Genomic DNA, 25952 nt, shown 5'->3' with positions numbered 1-25952 from the left:
ACATGAGGACCTTCAAAAAGTGTCATAATATTGAGAACACAGAGGGAAGACGGAGGAATGAATGAGTCCTTTTAAAGAAAAACCAACAGGATCCACAATGGTACATGAAAGAAGGAAAAAGGGAAAGAAAACTTCGAAGGGCATTATCTAGGGAGATAAGGATTTGGGGCAAGTTTCAATGTGAGGACTTACAGGTGACTTGAAATACCAAAAGGAATTGTTCTGGGACTAAGATTTAGGTAACTGGTTTAATCTAAAATAACTTTTTAATCACAGATTGCCAACTTCAGTTATTCTAACAATATGCACATCATTCACTTACCTTTTTGCTCGCTCCAGGTCATCATTGGCCTGTTCCAGTTCTCTTACATACTTATGTAACTGCTCCTTAATGGCCCGAGTCTGACTTAAATCATCTTCTAATACTGAGACCTGCTTGTAGCTCTGTGCATATTGATGTTCTAGCTTCTCCTGAAGGAGTGGGTATTATAGGAAGGAAAGAACGCATCATTAGCATATAGTTTTCTTTAATAAAGCAAGTAACCCAAATAAGAGGCAGGTTGCGGAAGGATCCAAAAAATTCACCCACAATCTGATAGCACTCTTTTCTCCTTTTTACAACGGTAAAATGACACATTCATTCCCAGTGCTTTAATTCATATAATATTAGTCAATCACTTCTCTTAAAGAAATCTAATAATGATCTCTCTGAAAAGAGGTAAAATAGTAAAACTGTTGCCTTAATAACCTCTGAGTTCTCAGGCTGAATGCAGCCCAGGGTAAACACAAAGCAGCTGAGTGACAGAGTTCAAATTTCTTACACCTTGCCTGCTCTAAACCTACCCCCTACCCAGACACAGGAACACCACTCAGGCATGTGATGAACAACAGCAAGAGAGGTTAACCCTTCTACTCCTGAAAATTCCTTGTTAGAAGGGAATTTTTAAAAATTAAACTCCAAAACTAAAGTGACCATAAACGATAATGAAATAAATATATGTGTCATACAAAGATAATTTTAAAGTACTACAGAATGAGCACTCTATCATAACAATCAAACAGCCTTTTTCTTCCAGGCAGTTTTTGACAATATAGAACTACAACATAATATTATAGAGCTAGGAACATTATAGCTAAAAGAATTGACAGCTACAGAGTTTTGAAGTGAATTTCTGAACTCTAAAACACCTTTGCCTTGGTTCCACAAAAACAAACAGTTCATGTCAAAAATTCACTTTAGGCCTTTTTACATGTTTATGTTGCCTGTTGCTCTTAAGCTCCACCTATAAGAATGTATTTCTCACTTTAACAAAACCCAGCCAAAAAGACACCAGCTTATACTGCCACAATTACCTTCAACGCTTCTACTTCATACTTCAGTCTTTGGTTATCAGCTTGCAAGTCTCTATTTCTCTGTTCAGCCTGTACTAATTGTGCCTCCAACTCTGCCTCTAATTCTCTGCTTCCTTCCTGGAATTCAACTAGCTCATCCCGAGCTTCCTGGAAGCTAGTCAGAAACAAAGTGGGAAAGATCAGTTATAGTAGAAACTGTAAGGATCGTCCTGAAGATGATTATATATCAATTCAAAAATTTTCACCTGAGTGTTATGCTACCATAAAATATACTAAACAATAAAGGCAATCTATTTTGCATCTCTTACTCTATACATTCAGGGTTCAATGAAATAAGTTATAAGCCATAAAAGGATTCACGTTTTATACACTCACCCCTGTCTTATTTAACATATTGACAAAGAAGCACATATGACTATCCACAAATCAGTTTTAACATTTAGATGTTTTTTCCAATTGGTTTCCTCTGTAATTCTATTTAATTTTATGCATTAAAAATGTTATTCTGAGAAGGGTTCCGTAGATTTTCCCAGCCTAAAAAGGTATCTATGGCACAAAAAAAGGACTATGAAGTCTTGCCATAGACACACCTTCCATATAACTAGCATGATACAGTAACTGGCTTCAGCAATAATGAAATAGCAATAAAAGGTTTAATAAGTCTTAGTAAACTGCTAACCAAAGTAGGAAGATGTATATATACTTTAAAAAGATTTCATTTTAAAAAGAAATTTAAGTTTTATTACTTAAAAGATTACCTAAAAGTTCTCTCAAGTAACTGAAATAATTGAGATTTTCTAAAATACTCCATATACCCCCGAAACTCCTGTCCCTCCCTCAAAGCTTTGTTGGCTTCAGACACTGATAACACCTGCCCAAAGAGTCTGCCCTATGGAGTCCCAGACAGCTTATTAGAATCTCCAAAAGACCAAAAACATGAGGCAGAATCAGTGTACACCCAGCAAGCCAAAGATAGCCAAGAGCAATAAGCTTTCTAAAAGGAGGTAAGCTACCAGAAGAAATCATAAATGACACTGTTTTCTTACTATTTTAACAATTCAAGTAATGTAAGGTTTTACGGCACTTTATCTTAAATACAAGCAATGTTATTTTGTTATGATTATTTCTAGAATCCCAATCCTATACTAGAAACTCTAAATTTAGCTTTGTTAAAACAAAAGAAAAAAGAGCAAAAAGTTAGAGATTACGTATTCCAAATTCCTCTTCTAATTCTAGGATGCTTTCTGGCATTACCTTTGTTTATACTTCAAGGAAAGTTCCTTCCAATAAGCAGTTTCCTCCTTTAAACTTGAAAAATCTGGTATATCTTCACCATCCATGATCAAGAAAGCCTGAGAAATGTTAAAGAGGAAAATAAATTGAGAACATAGGAATCTTAGTAAACAGATAAAACCTGGGACAACACTCAATCTGCAGCATTCTGGAGGGAGTCAAACATGAAAGACTCTGAGGGGTTAACACACTATAAACTCAGTCACATAAATCACTTGGCTGCCCCACTTGCAGGGACCACCAACATCATGGACAGGCTCAGGAGAGGAGATGAACAAGGTCACGGAAGCCAGGTGAAGCACTTTTGGTGACAGCACTAGGTTTTGGGGTTGGCCCCACAGATCTGCCTGCAGCTAGTTTACCGCTAACTGATCTTCTGGGAATCAGGTGACAGAAAACAAGTTTATTATCAAAGCTGCTATTACCTGCATGTCCTTCTCTGTTGTATTGATACAACTGCTTCAAAACACCTGCTTGAAACATTTTATGCCAGGTGACCCTGCCAGGAGATCAAGCACATTACCAATAATTTAAATCATTACATTTCTAAAAGTTAAGTCCCAAGCTTCCTCCATTAAAGTCCACTAATCCTAAAATTTCAATGTTATTTCATCTCGGTTCTTCTTCCAACGCATTCAGAGTGGGTGAAAAAGTATTTGCTTAGTTATTAACCCTGTATTTGGACTGACTACCTAAAATTCCCCATTGATTGTCAGGCCAAATAGAATACCAAAGACACTAGGCTTATCCCAGATTCACACCGAAGTGATTCAGTCTTACTTCCTCTACTTTATATTCCAGCAATACTGTTCAAAACTGTCCTAATGCACCATTCTGCTTCGGTCTGGATATTTTTCCTACCTGGAATGGCTCTCCTTCCTTGTGCATTTGGAAAGCTCCTATTTATCCTTTAAAAGCCAGCTGTCATCTTTTCCAGAAAGCATTTCCTGTCCTCATCAATACAGCACCAAAATCTCCCAGCATCTTGGCTACCTCTACGCATAAGATTACATGAATACACTTAACACATAGTAATACATTTGCTTATAACTGTGTCCCCTGTTAGGCTGTGTGTTATTCTTACTGATTTCAACTCCAGCACACTGCCTATACTATAGCTGATACTCAATAATATTTATTAAATTAAACCAAAATTGATTCAACCTAATCCAAAATGGGTAGTGAGAATTGAAGGCCAGCTTTAAAAGTAAATTAATACAACTTGGGAGTTGTAGAGAATGTAGAATTCATCCAGCACAACCCACTACTCATGAATGTTTAGAAGAGACACAGACAAGAGCACATACAACTTCAACTTGAGGAGGTATACAAAAGAGAAGAATGGCTTTTAGTTGAATAAAATTAAAATGTAACTATATACATTCAGTGTAATGCCTTTGCAGCTTACTGCGGTTTTTTCAAACTGGTTTTAGTTAAGTCTTTCCCGACCACAATGTCCATGACTACTTTTGGCATGTTGGTCAATCTTCCAATTAACTTAAATAAAAGACGCTGATGCTGGGAAAGAGTGAGGGCAGGAGAAAGAGGCAACAGACAATGAGATGGTTGGATGGCATCTCCGATTCAATGGACATGAGTTCGAGCAAACTCTGGGAGACGGTGAAGGACAGGGAAGCCTGGCGTGCTGCAGTCCATGGGGTCGCAGAGAGTTTCTGAGAAGGCAGGATGTGTTTTACTTATAAATCCCTTCCGCATTACAAGAAACATGAAACACAGTAGAAATTCAATATCTGAATCTGACTTACAATCTTTTTAAATTATTCCCTCTTTGCTCCCAAAGTACTGCTTTCCTTTATTAATATTGAAATTCCTATTTCAGAAATGTGAGGGTAGTTTATTTCTACCTCACAACACACCACCATGCATTATACCAGGATTATAAAACCTACCATTCTCAGCTAGACAAAATTATCAGTCTGAGGCATGCCAAGCCGCATTCACAGCCACTTATAAAGCTCGATATAAGCTCCACATCACAGAATAGGGAGCTGATGGAGCTTACTGGGAAGAGCCTTAGAGACACCCTGCACACTAGCTACCTAAAATAATCATTGTCTAGCCCTTAATTCTTTTTTTTTAAATCTTCGTTTGGGTCTTAACTGCAGCCTGCAGGATCTTCAATCTTAGTTGCAGCATGTGAGATTCGGTTCCCAACCCAGGGATCGAAATTTCTGGGCTCGCTGCACTGGGAGTGCAGAGTATTAGCCACTGGACCAACAGGGAAGTCCCCCAGCCCTAAATTCTTAAATATATATGGACAACCAAGAACCACCAAACAAATGAGAAAAGACAGTAGCATAAGTAAGAAAATCCAAGGACCTATGGCACCTAGAGGAAACATAATTCAGGAAAAGAGAGAACTACTTTTTTCTCATAAAACACCTCAGGAGGGTTAGAGAGCTACAAAAGAAGAGAGAAACCCAAGAACTGGACAGCACAGGGTGCAAGAAACAGTGGCTCCAACCCAGGACTGCAAAGAAGAAACCACCCAAGATGAAGCCTAGTCCATTGCGCCCAGAGTCACTCAGCCCAGATGTCTTCTTAGCTTTATGTTCATTTGATAGCCATCTCAGTCCCTTAAATATTTTTGTTGTCATGCTTTGGACTTTCTCTGGGTTACATATATGCCTTTCTGAAGGTGAGGAACTGATGCTACTTCGGCATATCAACATTTTATTCACGGGTAGGATACTTGAAAGTTTCCAGCATTCCCTCTGTTAGCATGCAGCATTTGATTCTGGTGACCATGTGGAAGTGTCCTTATGGAAGTCCCTAAGGACTACTAGACGCCTTCCTTGGCATCTAACATTTGAGTGTGTCAGTAGCTCAGTTGTATCTTGACTCTTTTCAACCCCATGAATTGGGGCCCATGAGGCTCCTCCATCCATGGGATTTTCCAGGCAAGAATACTGGGGTGGGTTGCCATGCCCTTCTCCAAGGGATCGTCCCGACCCAGGGATCGAACCCGGATCTCCCGCATTGCAGGCAGACTCTTTACCATTTCAGCCACCAGGGAAGCCCATCTAGTATTTACTTGAATGTACTTGAATGTGGAGCCAACCCTTCTACAAATACGGTTAGAGTTGTTTTTATCTACAAATGTTATCATTCACATGCCCAGTTTCAGACTTTTCTGTATGAGGCTTTTAGTTGTTGACCCATTCATACAGTATCAGAAGACCTACAGCAGTTACTATTCTGAAGACTGTTAAGAACGGTTCCCTGAGCAATCTCACTGTTTACAACTGTGGGTATACTATCAATCAGTTCAGTTCAGTTCAATCACTCAGTCGTGTCCAACTCTTTGCAACCCCATGAATCGCAGCGCACCAGGGCTCCCTGTTCATCACCAACTCTTGGAGTTCACTCAGACTCACATCCATCGAGTCAGTGTTGTCATCCAGCCATCTCATCCTCTGTCGTCCCCTTCTCCTCCTGCCCCCAATCCCTCCCAGCATCAGAGTCTTTTCCAATGAGTCAACTCTTCGAATGAGGTGCCCAAAGTGCTGGAGCTTCAGCTTCAGCATCATTCCTTCCAAAGAAATCCCAGGATTGATCTCCTTCAGAATGGACTGGTTGGATCTCCTTGCAGTCCAAGGGACTCTCAAGAGTCTTCTCCAACACCACAGTTCAAAAGCAGCAATTCTTCGGCGCTCAGCCTTCTTCACAGCCCAACTCTCACATCCATACATGACCACAGGAAAAACCATAGCCTTGACTAGATGGACCTTTGTTGGCAAAGTAATGTCTCTGCTTTTGAACATACTATCTAGGTTGGTCATAACTTTTCTTCCAAGGAGTAAGCGTCTTTTAATTTCATGGCTACAATCACCATCTGCAGTGATTTTGGAGCCCCCCAAAATAAAATCTGACACTGTTTCCCCATCTATTTGCCATGAGGTGATGGGACCGGATGCCATGATCTTCATTTTCTGAATGTTGAGCTTTAAGCCAACTTTTTCACTCTCCTCTTTCACTTTCATCAAGAGGCTTTTTAGCTCCTCTTCACTTTCTGCCATAAGGGTGGTGTCGTCTGCATATCTGAGGCTATTGATATTTCTCCCGGCAATCTTGATTCCAGCTTGTGTTTCTCCCAGTCCAGCGTTTCTCATGATGTACTCTGCATAGAAGTTAAATAAGCAGGGTGACAATATACAGCCTTGACGTACTCCTTTTCCTATTTGGAACTATAAGGTATCCATTTGTCCCTGGTTTTCTGGTTCTCAAATAGGGCCATATTAATACAACTACCAATTTTTCCATCAGTGTCCCCTGGCAACTCAGGTTTTAAACAGCCCTTCCTGTAAAATTTCTTGAGCATCTAGTTCTATTTCTCATACCCTCCTTGTCTAACTACTTAGCTCAAAGTCAAATGACTCTAGCAAAATTATTTTAATGTGTTTTTATTTTACACAGGCTTTTTTTTTTTTTTCTGAATCTTATGTGAACTGAATGTTGACTACATTTTTTCTAATTAACAGGCTACTTTTAGAACTCGCTTATTGGTCCCTCAAACAATCTATGCCAGAAGCCTTTTACTAAAGGACCAGCTTTTCCAGAACAAGCCAATTAAAAACACTTAATAGGGTTAACAGGTGGTAGGAGTAGCTCAGCCTGGGCTCTTAACTGGACTTGCAGTTAGGAGACCAAACTGTGGAGCCAAACTGCCAGGACTTCAATCAGTGTCCTCTACTCACGACCTTGAGCAAGTTACTTAACCACTCAGTGACCCATTCCCTCACCCGTAAAATGGGGATAATAATTAAAATAGGGTTGTAAAGAAGATTAAAGGAGTTAATATTTGCAAGTACTAAGTACAGAGTATGGTACACAGTAAACACAGCATAAATTTCATTAAATTATTCTTAAAAGTTGCAGGCCTGTGACCTATAACCACAATGCTTCAGAATTTAAAATAAATGATTCCTTAAAATTAATCACCTCCGGAAGTTCTGTGCATATTTCAGTTATACCACCATTACTGAAAACATCTCTAAAATCTCTTTTGGAATAGCCATGAAGAGCCAGATTAAAAAATAAACAGAAAACCCTTTCTTTGTGGTCACATCTCATTTCTACTGCTTCCTAACTGGTATTACCCAGCTTTATCACTCTAATTTTATTCATTAGACTTTTCCAAATATTGGGTTTTTCACAAATAAAAATTTACCACCACTACAGACATTCAAAAGGCCTTCTCGGGGGTATAAAGACAATCTGTTCATTTTGCTTCAAGTTAGAGCAGGAAGATGTGTTATTTGAAACTATGTAACTGGAGCTATTAGGCCACAGAAAATTAGCCAATACAGAAAACTACAGTGCTACCAAAAAAATGCTTTAATGACACATCTGTAATCTCCTGAAGCTGAAATGAAGGTAGATAACTACATACTCTTCCCCACTACACAAATCTTCCCTCAATATCCTGTCTCACGGGGATGGAGTGTGAATCCCAAAATAATGACAACTTTTACATGGGGCGTTATCACACTGTGTGTGACCTTCAGATACCTAGCAACTGTGCATAAAACTGCCTGTCTTAAATGCTATATTTACAAAGAAACTATTCTTTGCACAATGCTAAGAAAATCCATTTCATATGATTTTGCCTCCTTGTTAATAGTTATAGAATCAACTAGTGAGACTGGAAGAGTTATTCTAGAACTTACTGTAGATAATCAATACTTTTTTACCAAAATTCTTCTACTCCCAAAGGTGACAATTACAGAATTTTAAACTCTTAAGTCAGTCATAAATATGGTCCTCCTTTTGGTCCTGACTATCAAACTTCTTTTTCTACCTCATGAAGTGGTCAGAAACTTAAGTCAGAAGTAATTTAAAGCTTCAGTGACCAAATTTATCCCAGCATGACTTAAGATGCAAATAAAAATAAGCTTCCGCGATGTCATGAAAGCAAGTTCTTAAGATTTTACTGAGGTTTCTACTTAAGTGTTCCTCATCCAATTTCAATTTAATTTAAAAAGCCAAAACAAAACTAAAAAACAAATGCTTCCTAAGATTTCTATCTGGGCCAGGTCAACTTGCAACTAGGACTAGCCAAAGGTTTTTTGTTGTTGTTGCTGTTCCTTCTGATCTTTTAAACTTTAACAAAGATTCAGAAGAGGTATCTTAGTTCCCCTTGATTCTCTTCAACACATGACTTAATGCTGTTTTTCACTTCACCAACTTCATGATTTAGCAAAGCCAGTGCCCTATTTCATAAACCGATAAAAAGCAACACAACTCATCCGACAAAATAATTAGCCAGCAACCATGAACAAGTTCCAGCGTAGAATTTATCTTATAACTGAGAAGCAGTTCTTATCCTAGGTGGGTCTGCTCAAAAATATTTCAATAAATCTACTAGCTTCTGGTATATTTTTAACAAGCCAGATTTTCTACTTTGCTTTCTACCTGAGAAAGGCAGAAAAATCCCACTAAAAGAAACCAGAACTCCAAGCCAGGAATCGTAAATCCTGAACCACGTGAAGCCCCTCACGGTTGAGAGAGTCCACAGTAGAAATCACCCCACCTGTTCTCAATTCCCCCATCCGTCAAATGGCGATATGAGAACCAGGCAAAACCGCTAAAACCAGGTGACGAGGTTAAAAAAGGAGAGAGCAAGAGTGTTCCGTGAAGGCGCTACAGAATCGTAATGAAATTATCAGCACTGAAAGAATCCTCAATTCCTCAGCAAACTTAAGATTACTTTGTTGCTTACCAACACGGGGTAAAAAAAAAAAAAAGAGGTGAGCACAAGCAGTCCGAACCCGTTTGGTGACACTTTTCTGAACTCCAAAAAGTGCCCGCAGTTAAAGGCGGACAGTCAGAATGCCACCGGAGCCCAAGGTGGGCAGCTTCCGCCCTCGCCCCCCGCGGGAGAGGCGCGACGAGAGTTCAAAATCCAACCCGGCTCCGAACCACCTTCCCAGCTGAAGTGATGGGGGAGGGGTGCGGACTGGGCTCGCCGCTGCCACCTTCAACGGAGCCGCTCCTTGCGCCACCAGCGCCGGGGCCCACGGTGCCACGTCCCGGCCTCCGTCCCCGCCACCCCTCACCCCTCCCCCGGACGCGGACACATCCTCCCGAGACCGCCCGGCTCGCTTCCTTCCAGGCGCCCCCGGTGGGCCACACCTCGGACCAGGGCGTGGAAAGAGCAGTTAGAGCGGTTGGAACAGTTACCCCTGGACTGGCCGCCCCGGAACCCAGGCCTGGCCCAGCCTCGGACACAGCCTCCGGGCTGGCAGGCTCCCCGGGGACAGGCCTAAGGCGTAGCCGGCTCGGCCCGGCGCCCTCCGGAGCGGCCCCGCACCGCAGACTCACCTCCAATATGTCAAAAGCGCATGTTCGCCGCCCCTCGACCGACGTCTCCGCTCTGCCGGCCAGGCCAGGCCCGCCCAGCCGTTCAGCTCCGCTCCCCTCCGCAGCCCTGAGCTCCACTCCGCGTACCTCCGCGCCCGGCTCCTCCCCGACACGTCAGGAGCTGCCTGGGTGTCCGAGGCCATTCTGTGACGCACGGGGGCGGGATTCTGAGCATGCGCGCGAGCGTGGGGGCGGCCTGGGCGGGGCTGTCGGGAGAATGGCGTCACAGGGGGTCGGGCCAGGCCCGACGGGCTGACGTCAAGCAGGCGGCGGCCGTCAGTGCAGGTGAGTTTGCGACCTTCGCGGTATCCCGAAAAGGCTCTGAGTTCGGGAAAGTGGCATCACCGTGGGTGACCACCTGCCTCTCCATCTTCAGCCACCAACCGAGTCCCGCAAGTTACTGTTTCAGTGTTTCCATGTATAATAAGATTTCACCTCCGAGTCACCTCCACCACCCATAGAATACCAGGCGTATCCTAGTCCCCATCACTCTGACAAAGACCTGTGTTGTTTTTACAGCAGTCCCGCTAGGTGAAATTTTATACTACTTCTTGTCTTCCTCCAGAAAAACGTAAGTTCCATGAGAATCGGAACCTCATTCCTTTTGTCTCCCAGAAGATAGCTTGGTGCCAGGCACAACGTGGGCGTTCAAATATTTGTTGATTGAACTCGTTGAGGGCACCAAGGAAATACACATATTTCCACTTGTATATTTTATATACCTAAGCGTATATTTATGTAAGTGTGTATCTGTGTGTGTGTGTGTGTGTGTGTGTGTGTGTGTGTGTTCATTCCCTTAGGACTTCCAACTAATGGAGTCCATTTCATTTATACATATTCCCCCCAGGAGACTTGGAGAAGGAAGACAGGGCAAAGGAACCAGCTCAGAAGGAGAATGATGGGTATCTGCTTAGGGAGGGAAAACTTGAATAGAGCGGTTTTAAAAAACAATTTTTGGATCTTTTTGCTGTGTAATGTACAACATAATTCTCCGTGGTGTCAGCGCTCTTGGGATTGGGTATATGAGGTTTTTGGACACAGTGATCTGTAAGACAGATTTCAAGGTGAGAACAAGGTGAGCCTGAGAGGTTCAGTTATGTTTTTGAGGGCATGGACATAAACAGGAACAGCGCAAGATAGATTCTAAGAGGTATCCAAGTCAGTGAAAATCAAAGAAATAATTAATGGGGTTGTGGGAAAGCTGATGCCTTAAACTAGATTCTAAAAAGCTCATGATAATAATAAGACTAGTTCGTTTTTGTTCTACCATTTGTATGTACTGGCAATTGTGCTAAATGCTTGGCTTGCATAATTTAATTTTTAACAATGACTCCATGATATAGGTACCATTATTACTCCCAGTTTACCAAGAGGAAATCGAGACTCAGCAAGATGAAATTGCCCAAGGTCACTCAGCTAGATAAAAAGAGGACTTAAGGTTCAAACCCACCTAGTCTGGATTGTCTAACTCTAGAAACCAGACTGTTAACCACTACTGTACTTCCACTAAAGAAGTGGGGTTATTGGGACTTCCTGGCAGTTCAGTGAGTAAGACCCTGCCCTTCCACTGGAGGGGCATGGGTTCAGTCCCTGCTTGGAGAACTAAGATCCCACATGCCATGTGGCACAGCCAAAAAAAAAAAAAAAAAGAGGGCTATTAATAACTACCATTTATTGGACTAGAGAACTGTGCTGAAAGCTTTACATACATCTCCTCACAAGCAGCTTGTGAGACTGAAATTATTACATCCATTTTTTATGTTGGAAAACTGAGGCCGAGGGGACCTGAGGTTTAAACCCAAACAGGTCTCAGTCCATGCCCAGTGACCTGGGACATCACAGAAGCCTATGATCTCATCCTCCAGAGCACAGCGCCAGCCAGGAAAGCAGAGCCCCAGAGGTGAGTAAGCAGGGAGGCCTTCCTAGGGACCTGCTGCCAAGACAGACCAGTCCCACCCCAAGAGGAAAAAATAAAGGCTGTAACTCTGGTCCCTGGCTGAAGTCCTAAGAAACACACTGAGTCACCTAATGGCAAGCCAGGCCCTGCAGAAAGTGTTGGCATCATCTTCCAAGGCCACTGCCCCTCCCACCCAGCCTGGACCCAGATGGTAAATTTCCCCTTCCAAGATAAGGAATATCCAGTCCATGTTTGATTCAAAAATGCCCACTTCAGGGCTTCCCTGGTGATCCAGTGGTTAAGAATCCACCTGCCAATGCAGGAGGCACAGGTCTGATCCCTGCACTACATGCTGCAGAGCAGCTTCTGAAGCCCTCATGCCCTAGAGGCGGTGCCCCACGAAAGAAGCCAAGGCAATAAGAAGACCATGCACTGCGATTAGAGAGTAGCCCCTGCTAGCTTCAGCTAGAGAAAGCCCATGTGTAGCAATGAAAACCCCCAAAATAATTTTTTTAAATGCCTACTTCTATGCACCCCTATGTTCCTAACAGCACTGTTCACAATAGTCAAGACATGGAAACAACTTAAATGTCTATCAATAGATGAATGGATAAAGGAGGGGTGGTATATATATCTAGATATGTAGAGATAGATATCTAGATATAATCTGGATATATAGAGAGAGATCCATGGATAGATCTATGCAGGCACACATACAATGGAATATTACTCAGCCATAAAAAAGAATGAAATAATAATACCATTTGCAGCAACATGGATGGACCTAGAGATTATCATACTAAATGAAGTAAGAGACATATCATATCATTTATATCTGGAGTCTGAAATATGACACAAATGAATTTATCTGCAAAACAAAGAAACTCACAGATGTACAGAATAGATGTGGTTGTCAAGGGGGAGGAAAGGTGGAGGCAGGAGTTTGGGATTAGCAGATGCAAACTGCATATTTATACAGAACAGATAAACAACAAGGTCCTATTGTATAACAGAAAACTATACTCAATATCCTGTGATAAGCCATAATGGTTTCATAAAGACTATGAAACTATGTATTTTATATATATAACTGAATCACTTTTCTGTACTGCAAAAATTAATACAACATTGTAAATCAACTATACTTCAATAAAATATTTTTTTAGGGACCTCCCTGGTCATCCAGTGGATAAGACTCTCTGTTCCCAATGCAGGGGGCCTGGGTTTGATCCCTGGTCAGGGAACTAGATCCCACATGTCACAACTGAGTTTGAATGCTGCAAAAGACCTGATGCAGCCAAATAAATAAATTTTTTTAAATAACTTTAAAATTCCCACTTCTGGTGGGTCCCTAACCCTTGACCCAGCCAGCCATCAACAGCTCAGCCTAGGGTATTCCTGTGCCAAAGGGAAAAGAAAATTCTTTGTTGCTTTTATTGCATCTTCGGTAGCATCTTGAGCAAACGGAGCTCACCAATTATCCAAAGCAACTCAGACTCCCAATCAGTGCTTCCTTCAGAATTTAGCTGTTAAGTCAACAGAAAGGCAGGACATGGGTATGCTGAGAATTTGCTATCAGGGGTTTAGGTTCCAAACCTCCTTGCCATTCCTTCCCTTGCGTGGTATGTCTGAAAATGCAGCCTGCTTCTGCCCTAGCCAGGGCGGGGCTGGGGGAGGTAGGGTCCCCGCTCTGAGAGCCTTGAAAAGGGCTCTTGCAGGTATGAAAAATGAGGACAATTTAGGTTGAGCGTGCAAAAGGCCTTCCTGCCAGGGTGTTGCCCCCGTTCCTGGTAGCTGGAAGGAAAGCTACCCTTGTCCTCATCCAGGGGGACGAACTGATGTTGCCAGAGTCTCTTCCCTCAGTTGGTGGAACCTGAGATCCTGCTGTGCCCCGTGAATTTCTTGGGGCTGCCCCATTTCTTCCCCAGAAGCCTACCTGAATAGCAGACTCCTCCTGTTCCAGAACTGTCTGTAGCCTACTGGGCTTCCTGGCTTCAGAGCCTACACTCCTCTGAGCGCCGGTCTTCACTGTCAGCCCTGTCCCCCACCCCAGCCCCTTCATGGTCCCTACCCACACCCCAGAGTGACAGCCGCCTCCACGGAACAGCCTGGCATAACACTGTTAATTGCTAATTGGGTTAACACCTGGCAACGCCAAGGGCTGTTAACATCACACCTACATAAACAGTGTGACTATCCCCAGACAAAAGCAGTATCTGCTCATACACCTTTGCACAGATAAGGTGGCACCAGTTTTGCCTACTTCCAAACCATTCTAATGGAATGACAGGGCTAGGAAGAAAAATGGAGTGTTTCTTACCAGCAACCTAAGCTGATTGTCATCAGGCAATTCAGCCAAATTCCCATGACCAGTAAACCAATGAGTCAAAGTTACCAGGAATAAAAGATCATTAATTCAACCATTAAATGAATATAATTGAGTGCCTGACACTTCTAGGCCCCAGAGATACAGCAGGCAACAAAACAAGCTTAGGGAAGAGAAAGAATGGAAACCAAAAATTAAAAAACATTAGCATGTCAGGCAGTGATAAGTACTGAGGAAGAAAAAAGGAGACAGAGCTTTTCAATATTTTATATTTAGGATGGCATTTAAGACAGCACCTGGCATGTGGAAGGCTCTTAGCATTTGTTGAAGAATAAAAACTTGCAGTGTATAAGTTATTTTCATTGCTCTCTTCTGCTTTCTCCATTTTTTTCTTTCATCAGAGCACTTTTATAATTTAGAACTCTCTATTTTAAAAACTCCCCTAATAAAAATTGAGCAATTAGGAATTGCCTGGTGGTCCAGTGGTTAAGACTCCACTCTTCCCCTGTTGTGGGCACAAGTTTGATCCCTGGTCGGAGAACTAAGATCCCATAAGCCATGTGGTGCAGCCAACAAAAAAAAAAGTCCTTCCCCTCTTGACTCCCTAGTTAGCCCAATCTGATGTTATTCTCTCCTGTAAACATGTATGTGTTGATTCCACAGGTGTAAAGCTTCCACCCTACAGTTTATTTTTTTTAAGGAAACTTTTTTTTTTCTTTTTGCCTGCGCTTGGTCTTCATGGCTGCACGTGGGCTTTTCTCCAGTTGCGGTGAGCAGGGGCTACTCTTCGTTGTGGTGCGCGGGCTTCTCATTGCTGTGGCTTCTCTTATTGCAGAGCACAGGCGCTAGAGCTCAAGGGCTCAGGAGTTGCGGCTCACAGGCTCTAGAGCACAGGCTTAGTAATTGTGGCGCACGGGCTTAGATGCTCCCCAGCATGTGGAATCTTCCTGGATTAGGGATCAAAACTGTGTCCCCTGCATTGACAGGTAGATTCTTACCCACTGTGCCACCAGGGCACCCCCCTACAATCTTTCCGATGCCATACCTTCTGCACATCCTTTAACTGACAGCATAATGATATTTGGGGCTTTGGTAGAACCACCTGGGATGTCAACCGTAACTAATCTGGAATGTAAGGATTGCTTCTCCAGGGATTGCTTGCCTGGTGACCATTGTCTAATGATAGGGGAATGATACCTTGACCATTTATCATTACAACCTATTATGGTAAAATGACAGCCCATGGGATCTCAGAGGAAATTTCACATTAGTTTTCATCTATTTCTGTATAATAACAACACAGGCCTTGATGTCCACTTTGGGGGTTTGTCTTGTTTTTTTTAAAGATTTTTTTTTTTAATATGGACTGTCTTTAAAGTCTTTGTTGAATGTGTTACAATATTGCTTCTGTTTTACTTTTTTTTTTTTTTTTTGCCTCAGGCCTCAAGGCATATAGGATCTTCACTCCCCAGCGAGGGATCAAACCTGCATGCCCTGCATTGGAAAGTGCAGGCTTAACCACTGGACCTCCAGGGAAATCCCTCCTCTTTGAAAATTACAAGGAGGCTTGGGGCCCTTACATGAAAAAATATTTTCCGCTCAAAATTAGAAGAAAAGGCTTTACTCAGGAGAGTCCTGACCACAGAGGCCAATTTTGATCCATAAATGCTTAAATGCAGAAATAAAACATCCCAGGTTTGCTATTAATCACAGTAGAAGTGTCTCTTCTATGAAAAGCAAATGAGCATCCCTTTGGAGGGGTGCAGGCCAGGCAGAAGAGGAGACATTAATTAAAGTGCTGGGGGCAGGATAAGTGGGGAGCAAGGAAATCCTTTCTTTAAGCATCTTGCTGTTTCAACAACTTTCCAAAGTCTTATGTTGAGAGATGGTTATTAAAACCCTGATAAAAAGATACTAGAGGAAGCAATGTGAAAGAGGCCCCAGACACAGAGGAGGTGATCAAAGGGTGGCAAGATCCACCCTCCACCCCCAGCCAAAGATGCAGGCCCCACCCCTTCTCAGGCTCCCCACCCTGGTGTGAGAAGCCAGCCCTGCCCCACCTGCAACTCCTCCCTCCCAGCACCTCAGGAATTCAGGTGTTTGTTCTTCTTTGCCAAATCAGCCCCATCACAGGTGACTCTGCTTCCCTTCTCTGAGCCTCAGTTTCTTCATCTGTAAAATGTGATGATTGGACCAGATGACAATGTTGGTCGTTCCCGTGAGTCAGAACCCACCCTGTCTTCCAAGCACCCTCCTGGGGGTGCTCAGACCCTCCCTCTCCTTGGCCAGTTTGCCCAATGTGATGGCAGTGTCAGCCCAGTCCTAGATGGATGGGGGCCAGTGACCAAGGACATTCTTCTTCCTGCCAACATCCCTTTGCTGCGCCCGGGGAATCGCTGAACCTGCAGAATAAATCACCTTCCAGTGCATCTAATGTCTGCTGTATTCGTTTCCTGAAGCTGCTGTAACAAATTACCACAAGCTTAGTGCTTAAAACAACCCACATTGATTCTCTTACAGTCCTGCAGGTCAGAGGTCCAAAGTGAGACTTTCGGGGCTAACATCAAGGTGTTGGCAGGCCTGGTCCCTTCTGGAGGCTCCAGGGAGAATCAGTTCCTTGCCATTTCCAGCTTCTAGAAGCCACAGCATTCTTTAGCTTATGGCCACATCACCCCAGCAGCTGTTTTTTGTTATCACAATGCCTTCTCTGACTCCTTTCACCTCCCTCTTATAAGAACCTTTTTGATTACATTGGGCCCATCCAGATAATCCAGCCCAGCGGGAGGAAGAGGAGGAAGTTTATTCTCTGGGGAAACTAAACCAGAGAAGCTCCAGACCCAGGACAGTGGGCATACTATGCTCAGTCGCTCAGTCATGTCTGACTCTTTGCAACCCATAGACTGTAGCCTGCCAGGCTCCTCTGTCCATGGGATTCTCCAGGCAAGAATACTGCAGTGGCAACCATTCCCTTCTCCAGGGGGTCTTTCCGATCCAGGAATGACATCTGTGTCTCTTGCATCTCCTGCACTGGGAGGCAGTTTCTTTACCACTGAGCCACCTGGGAAGCCCCACTGGGCATGCTCAAGCCAGGCTAAATTAGTTCAATATAAAAGGAAGCAAGAGAGAGAGGAAGGGATTCTTCAAAGGCTGAATGTCAAATGATGAGACTCCAGCTTCCTTCCCTGATGGTCTCCCAGAATGCCAGCCTGTACCCTCTAGGCAGGAGATCAGAGATCTTTTATTTATTTATCTGGCTGTGTTGGGTCTTCATTGTGGCACCCAGATCTTTGTGGTGTCATGCTGGGTCTTTCCACTGCAGCTCACAGACGCTATCATGGTGTGGGTTTAGTTGCCCCATGGCATGTGGGACTTTAGCTCCCTGACCAGAGGTCGAACCCCCATCCCCTGCATTGCAAGGAGGATTCCTAACCCTGGATCACCAGTGAAGGTCCTCGGAGAACTTTTCTTGACAGAATCATCTCATTTCTAAATCCTTAACTTAATCACTACCACGAAGTCCTTTTGCCATAAAAGGTAACATACAGGTTCTGAGGATTAGGACCTAGACATCTTTGGGAAGCTTTTATGTTGCCTACCACATCTCATGCTCTAACTTTACCACTTTCACAATATTTGCCATTTCTGCATATCATCTTTGAATTTTTCTTTGACTCAGACCACTTTCTAAAAAATAAACTTAGGGCTTCCCTGGTAGCTCAGCTGGTAAAGAATCCGCCTGCAATTGCGGAGCAAACCTGGGTTTGATCCCTGGGTTGGGAAGATTCCTTAGAGAAGGGAACAGCTTCCCACTCCAGTATTCTGGCCTGGAGAATTCCATGGACTATGTAATCTATGGGGTCGCAAAGAGTCAGTGACTTTCACTTTCACCCCAATACAAAATAAATAATGAACTTTATTAAAAATAATATCTATGAAATCCTAGAGTTGATGGCTAGTCATATTTTCCATACTATTTCATAAGTTAATACATGACTATCAAGATGTCAAATGTTTATCTGTACACCACATAACATCACTGTGCGTGCCACCAGTAGTACCCAGACTGTCCTTTGGGGAACAAAAATCCAGCCTCCTGATTTTACAGAAGAGGGTAATCTGTCCAAGAAGTCAGCAGCAGCAAAGAGCAAGGCTACACCCACGACTTCTTCCTGCTGTCTCCGTGGTCATTAATCACAGCTTGAAAAGATGTCAGCTTTTTCTTAATAGCATCCCTCCCTTGGTGATTCATATCATTTAGGGCTCAGCTCCCCTTCTGCTACACTCACGGATATTTTATATTTGGAAAGTGGGGTTTCCTGTTGCCTCCCCTGTGGACCAACATTCATGCATCCTACTTATCAGTGCTGAGCAGAGGGTGTTTACTTGACCTACATCTGGACAGCATCCAGGTCTCAGGGAAGGATACGCTACAAAGGGAGGTCTGTGCTGGTGGTGACTTTGTACTGTGCCCCTTGGCTTGTGTCCCAGCTGCTGATTGGACTTGGAAACGGCTTTTAAGAAGACAGAGTTCCTTTCCATCCACAGGGTGTGGGATGATACGATGGCCCTCCTCTTACATAATGATTGACATGCGATAAAAATAGCTTTCATTTATTAGATACTTCATCTGGGACAGGCCCTGTGATGAGTGGGTTACACATATCCATTCACAGCAACCCTGTGAAGTAGCTATACGTGTTGCCACTTTACAGCTGAGAACACCATATCCCAGAGAGGCTGAGCAACTTGTCCAAGGTCACACAGCTAGTGTGACAAAGTCTGTACTTCAAAAGACACAAGAGAACTTAGAAATCAACCTGAGATGAGGAATGCCAATGAGGAAACCAGAGAGGCTGAGCAACCTGCCCAAGGGCACACAGCTAGTGGTAGACTCAGGGACAGAATTTGGCTCCCGAACTCTCAGGCTTGTTTGTTTTTCAGATTCTGTCTTATAAGCTGTTATTTCTTGGATGATTCTCTTTCAGAGGCCTGCCTGATCGGTTTCTTTTTTCTCATCATTGGATACATCTCTCCTCCCTGGTGCTTTCGTCACTCATCATTTTCTCTCTAATTGAAAGCTATAGAGGAATCTAATGAGTATCCTAGGGTGATCGTTCACCATCTGTCCCTCTGACCTACAGAAAAAAAAAAAAAGTGCTAGAAAAGCTCCATGAGTCTGTATTCATTAATTTGGAATGAGTCATAATTTAACCAGAAAAGGATTAAAGTTTACCTTCATCCTTTCCCCACAAAAAAAGAGATTGCTAAGCAGATAGTCAATGGGAAACAAGGTTAGGTGGAGTCGTGATCAAAAGAGGAACTTGTTAATGCAGATTTTAACCCAGTAAGACCCTAAATGTCCAAAGGGAACTGAGTAAACTCAATGATTGTACACAGTGGAAGACTGGCTAGCCATGACTGTGTCATAGAACATTGTATAACAATATGAGAACAAATTATGATTAGTAAGTCGGCAGCATAAATGCAAAATAAAATGACTGCATTTTTATAAGTATATCTCTATAGGGGGGAAAAGAGACTGGAAAGGTGTATTTAGTAGCTCTCTCTGTGTGTGCGTGCATGCATGTGTGCTGAGTCACTTCAGTCATGTCCAGTTCTTTGTGACCTTGTGAACTGTAGCCCACCAGGCTCCTCTGTCCATGGGATGCTTCAGGCAAGAATACTGGAGTGGGTTGCCATGCTCTCCTTCGGTGGATCTTCCTGACCCAGAGATCAAACCTGTTTCTCTTACATCTCCTGCATTGGCAGGCGGGCTGTTTACCACTGGCGCCACCTGGGAAGCCCCAGTAGCTATCTCTAGGTGATTTATATTTTCTTTTTGTGTTTATCTGTATCTTCCAAATTTTCTACAGTGAACATTTTCATAATCCAAAGGAGAAAAGAGTTCAAATTGCTAACATTGTCATTAAGAACTGTTGTTTTTTCTGAGACTGCACATACAGAAAAGTAAGGAATCAACCACAAACCTCTTTCCTGAGCTGGCCATATGCTAGCAATTTAACAATTATCCTACTCTAGTAGAAAGATGAGCAATGAACACAGGTAGTTCACTGAAGAAATACAAATGGTCAATAAACATGTGAGAAGACTCTCAATCGTTTCATTAATAACTTTTAAAATGTAAATTAAAATGACAAAGGAGATACTGTTTATTTGCTTAGCAGATTCAGTTCAGTCGCTCAGTCGTGTCTGACTCTTTGCGACCCCATGAATCGCAGCACTCCAGGCCTCCCTGTACATCACAGTCTCCCAGAGTTCACTCAAACTCACGTCCATCGAGTTGGTGATGCCATCCAGCCATCTCATCCTCTGTCGTCCCCTTCTCCTACTGCCCTTAATCCCTCCCAGCGTCAGAGTCTTTTCCAATGAGTCAACTCTTCAAATGAGGTGGCCAAAGTGCTGGAGTTTCGGCTTTAGCATCATTCCTTCTAAAGAACACCCAGGGCTGATCTTTAGAATGGACTGGTTGGATCTCTTTGCAGTCCAAGGGACTGTCAAGAGTCTTCTCCAACACCACAGTTCAAAAGCATCAATTCTTCGGCACTCAGCCTTCTTCACAGTCCAACTCTCACATCCATACATGACCACTGGAAAAACCATAGCCTTGACTAGACGGACCTTTGTTGGCAAAGTAATGTCTCTGCTTTTCAATATGCTATCTAGGTTGGTCATAACTTTTCTTCCAAGGAGTAAGCATCTTTTAATTTCATGGCTGCAGTCACCATCTGCAGTGATTTTGGAGCCCCAGAAAATAAAGTCTGACACTGTTTCCACTGTTTCCCCATCTATTTCCCATGAAGTGATGGGACCAGCTGCCATGATCTTTGTTTTCTGAATGTTGAGCTTTAAGCCAACTTTTTCACTCTCCTCTTTCACTTTCATCAAGAGGCTTTTTAGTTCCTCTTCACTTTCTGCCATAAGGGTGGTGTCGTATGCATATCTGAGGTTATTGATATTTCTCCCAGTAATCTTGATTCCAGCTTGTGCTTCTTCCATCCCAGCGTTTCTCATTGATGTACTCTGCATTGAAGTTAAATAAGCAGGGTGACAATATACAGCCTTGACGTACTCCTTTTCCTATTTGGAACCAGTCTGTTGTTCTATGTCCAGTTCTAACTGTTGCTTCATGACCTGCATATAGGTTTCTGAAGAGGCAGGTCAGGTGGTCTGGTATGCCCATCTCTTTCAGAATTTTCCACAGTTTATTGTGATCCACACAGTCAAAGGCTTTGATAAAGCCTTTTCTGCCTTTGATAAAGCAGAAATATATGTTTTTCTGGAACACTCTTGCTTTTTTGATGATCCAGTGGATGTTGGCAATTTGATCTCTGGTTCCTCTGCCTTTTCTAGCAGAGCTTAAAACAAATGATAGGGGAATTCCCTGGTGGTCCAGTGGTTAGGACTGCATGCTTCCACTGCAGGAGGCATGGGTTCAGTCCCTGATTGGGGAACTAAGATTCTGAAGTCACGAGGTGCAGCCAAGTAAACAAATAAATGATAATATCCAGTGCTGATACAGTGTGAGGAAGCCAACACTCTCAGACAACGCTGGTCCGAGTGAAAAATGCTATAAACCATAGCAGTTACCATGATGGATTGAATCTAAATATCTCCTCTTCCTCTTGAAATGCCACAAAAAAAGGCAGGACGGAAATTTTAAAAGGCAGAAACCCACCAAGACGGAGTACAGGAAAGGAGACCACAGAGGGCAAGATGTCAACAGTATCTTGAAAGAGGGAGAGCAGACTGGTGAGTGGCAGCTGACAGACTGTATCAGAGAAGGCTGGAAACTGAATGCCAGCTGGAAGCGAGCGGGGTCTGCCTGTGACCTGCAGAGAGGCCCAGGAACTGGAGGTACCAGCCACGTCAGAAGGCAGAGTGGGGTAAGACCGAAAACAGGAAGGGCTGTTGAAAGCACCAGTGTGTTTACAAAAGCACTCGGACTGCACAGCCCAGGTAGCTGACCAGCTAAAGCACCGGCCCAGCAGGAGGAGCCTTCTCTGGCGAAATTAAACCAGAGAAGCTCCAGACCTGGGAGCCTGGGCATAGCAGAGGGCAAGGTTGTCACTACACTACAAAAGGAAGTGGATAGAGGGAGGGGGGATTCTTCAAAGGCTGTGTATCAAATGATGAGAAGGCAGCTTCCTTCCCCTACTGACCCTCCAAGAATGCGGCAGCCTGCCCTCCAGGCACGAGATCAAAGAATTTTCCTCAACAGAACCACATGACCTGGCCTGTCCACTTGATCACTCAGAGAGGTCCAACAGTCAACAAGCTCCCAACTCCCCCCATACACACACACACACACACACACACACACACACACAGGTCCAACAGTCAACAAGCTCCCAACTCCTGCCATACACATACATACACAGCCTCCAATCAGCTTTGAGTTCCCTGGTCATAAAAATAAACATTCAACTAGGAACCACCAAACACTCTCCAATGTGAAATAGCAAAATAACACAAAAGAAATTTAGGAGTAATGAATATAATACTGGGAGCAGAAGTAAGCTGGAAAGAGAAAGAACGTTAATAAATATCTTTAGAGAAATAAGGATATTATATGAATGTTAATTTCACCAAATATGTGATTAACCATATCAGGAAGATGGGGGAGCAATAATGTATTAGGTAAGAGTGCTGTGTCCTTACTTTTCATAATACAAAGTCAATAGATGATAACTAAAACAGAAAAAACTAGTCATAAAGGCACTTTATTTAGAAATAGAAACAACTAAAATAGTTGGAAATGTGTGTGGTAGGGAGAACTGGGAAGAGGGGAGATGAGGCAAGGAATTGCTATTCTTCAATGTAATCTTTGTAATTGCCTTAATAAAAGTGGATATGAAATTTAAAACAAATGGTATGACATTTATTAGAGGAATCTGGACAAATGAATTAAAACTGTGAATATATGTATAACCTTTTACCCAGCACTCAACTTATTAAGGATTTATCCTAAGGAAATTATAGAAGTAATATGCAAAGACGTATGTTCAGTGATGTTTACTGCAGCATTGTTTTATCATTATGCCCAAAACTGGAAACAACCTAAACACCCAGGAGACTCATTTAATAAATCATAGTATAATCCAAGCACTGGAATACTACACAGCTGTTAGGAAGGACAAGGAAGATTTTATAAATTAACATGAGATGATACTCAAGTGATACTAAGTGAAAAAAAGAGGGCTTCTCTGGTGGCTCAGTGGTAAAGAATCTGCCTGCCAGTGTAGGAGACGCAGGTTGAATCCCTGATCCGGAAAGATCTCACATGCTGCAGAGCAACTAAGTCTGCCCGCAACAAATATTGAGCCTAAGCTCTAGAGCCGGGTAACCACTAACTATTGAACCCGCGCACCACAACTGCTGAAGCCCATATGCCCTACAGCCCATGCTCTGCAACAAGAGAAGCCACTGCAATGAGAATCCCAAGCACCACAAAGAAGAGTAGCCCCCACTTCCCGAAACTAAAGAAAAGCCCACAGGCAGCAAAGACCCAGCACAGCCAATAAATAAACAAGTTTAAAAATGGTTAGAGAACAGTAAATACAGTTTGACACAAGAAATATTGTTTTAGAAGTCTAGTTAATTTCCAAAATATATAAAGAACTACTACAACTACCACTACTACAACTCAATAACAAAAATACCAAACAACTCGATTTAAAAATGGGCCAAGAACTTGAACAGGTATTTCTCCAGAGAAGTATACAGATGGCTAACAAGTACATGAAAAGGAGCTCTACATCACTAATCATCAGGGAAACACAAATCAAAACTACAACGAGATACCACACCCCCTGGGAGGAAGAAAAAAACCACCACCAGAAAATAAGTGTTGGTAAGGATGTAGAGAGATTGGAACCCTTGTACATTGCTGGTAGGAATCCAAAATGGTACAGCCACTATGGAAAACATTCTGAAAGTTCCTCAAAAAAGTAAACACAGAATTACCATATGATTCAGCAAATCCATTTGTGAATACGAAAAAGAATTAAAAGCAAGGACTCAAGTAGCCATCTGCACACTCGTATTCACAGCAGCATTATTTACAATAACCAAAAGGTGGAAGCAATCCTGTCCATCAGCAGATGATATAAACAAAATGTGGTGTCTATAGACAATGCAATATTTTTCAGCTCAGAGGGTAAAGTGTCTGCTTGCAGTGTGGGAGACCCGGGTTCAATCCCTGCGTCAGGAAGATGCCCTGGAGAAGGAAATGGCAACCCACTCCAGTACTCTTGCCTGGAAAATTCCATGGACAGAGGAGCCTGATAGGATATAGTAGGATATAGTCCATGGGGTCGCAAAGAGTCAGACACGACTGAGCGACTTCACTTTCACTTTAAAAAAGGAAGGCAATTTTGACACCTGCTACAACATGCATGAACCTTGAAGACATTACACTATGTGAAATAAGCCAGCCATCAGAGGACAAATACTGTATGGTTCCATTCAAGAGAGAGTAGAGTGGTAGTTGCCAGAGACGGGTGGGGAAGACTAGGGAGATACTGTTTAATGGGTACACAGTTTCACTTGGAGAAGAAAAAAAATCTGGAGATGGATCTTGGTGATGGGTGCATGTCAATGGGAATGTACTTAATGCCACTAAGCTGTATGCTTAAAAACTAATTTTTATTTCATGTATATTTTGTTGTTCTTGTTCAGTCACTCAGTTGTGTCCAACTCTTTGTGACCCCATGGACTGCAGCACACCAGACTTCCTGTCCCTTACCATCTCCCAGAGTTTGCCCATGTTCGTATCCGTTGAATCAGTATATTTTATCAAATTTTTTAAAAATTCAATTTTTTAAGTAGAACTTTATATACCAGTGTCACTAATAATCTCTGGGGCTGGAATTATGTAAAAATTTTCCCTTTCTCTTTGTTTATATTTTCACCAGTTACCACAATCAGGAAAAAAAGGTATCTAGTTCCATTTAGAAAATGAAAGTAACCTCACACCCTGAGAATGCCGTCTTACAGTTTACAAAACACTTTCACAATCATCATCCTGCTTAAGCATCACCAACATCCCAAAAAACAGAGACATTTTTGAACTGTGTAGACCAGAAAGGTTCAGAAGACAGTGAATTGCCCGTCAGTAAGACAAGGAGCCAGGACTTAATCACAAGCCCCAACTCGGTCAGCTCAGCAAACTTTCAAGCATCACACCAGCTGTGTCGAAGTCAATCCCAGAGAAGCCATCTCCCAGAGATGAAGCTCGCTCTACAGCCTAGAAAAATGTTACCTGGGCAGCTCACGTAACACACAACCAAATCAAGGTGATGAGATTTTAGGGGGGTAGAGGTCAAATGATCTGGTTTCAGGAAGCCACCCCTGGTACCATCCCTCACAGGGACATAACCAACTTCACAAACTGACCCCAGCCTCTGACAGTCCCCCACAATGGACAGAAAGGGTCTACCAGGAGCCCCCCACTCTGGCCCTGATCTGGCCCAGACCTTATCCAAGCTGACCCCCCAGTCCCCACCATCCCAACATACCTGGTCCTGTGTCCCAGGCCTCGCAGATCAGATCAACAGCAGCACAAAGTGGCTGGAGCTGAAGCAGCTGAAACAAAGTGGAAATCAACAGGAAGTGTGAGAATCACCTTGTGACAAAAGAGGCACGAAGACCGGAAGTGGGTTTGGGCCAGGAAGGCTGCGG

General features: G+C 43.0%; 1 protein-coding gene across 10 annotated transcripts in view; it reads right to left on the bottom strand.

Moving 5' to 3' along the window:
* NDEL1 (nudE neurodevelopment protein 1 like 1) overlaps positions 1-25952 on the bottom strand; it is a 62480-nt gene that overhangs the window by 28385 nt on the left and 8143 nt on the right. For 2 of the 10 annotated variants that reach the window (XM_042256671.2, XM_042256672.2), the window contains 5 exons: positions 25790-25856; positions 3072-3145; positions 2608-2705; positions 1354-1507; positions 323-471 (listed from right to left, as the gene is read on the bottom strand). In XM_042256671.2, coding sequence (XP_042112605.1) covers positions 323-471; positions 1354-1507; positions 2608-2705; positions 3072-3077 — 407 coding nt within the window. In that variant the 5' untranslated portion in view covers positions 3078-3145; positions 25790-25856. Of the gene's footprint in view, positions 1-322; positions 472-1353; positions 1508-2607; positions 2706-3071; positions 3146-9990; positions 10178-13862; positions 25881-25952 lie in introns of those variants that run through there. The other 8 variants (XM_042256673.2, XM_027974909.3, XM_042256668.2 and 5 more) reach the window with 5 other exon arrangements.

The sequence above is a fragment of the Ovis aries genome, chromosome 11 (genome assembly GCF_016772045.2).
Source record: "Ovis aries strain OAR_USU_Benz2616 breed Rambouillet chromosome 11, ARS-UI_Ramb_v3.0, whole genome shotgun sequence".
NCBI classification, from domain to species: Eukaryota; Metazoa; Chordata; class Mammalia; order Artiodactyla; family Bovidae; genus Ovis; species Ovis aries.
The sequence above is the reverse complement of the archived record's forward strand: the minus strand, read 5'-3'. Positions and strand labels throughout refer to the sequence as shown.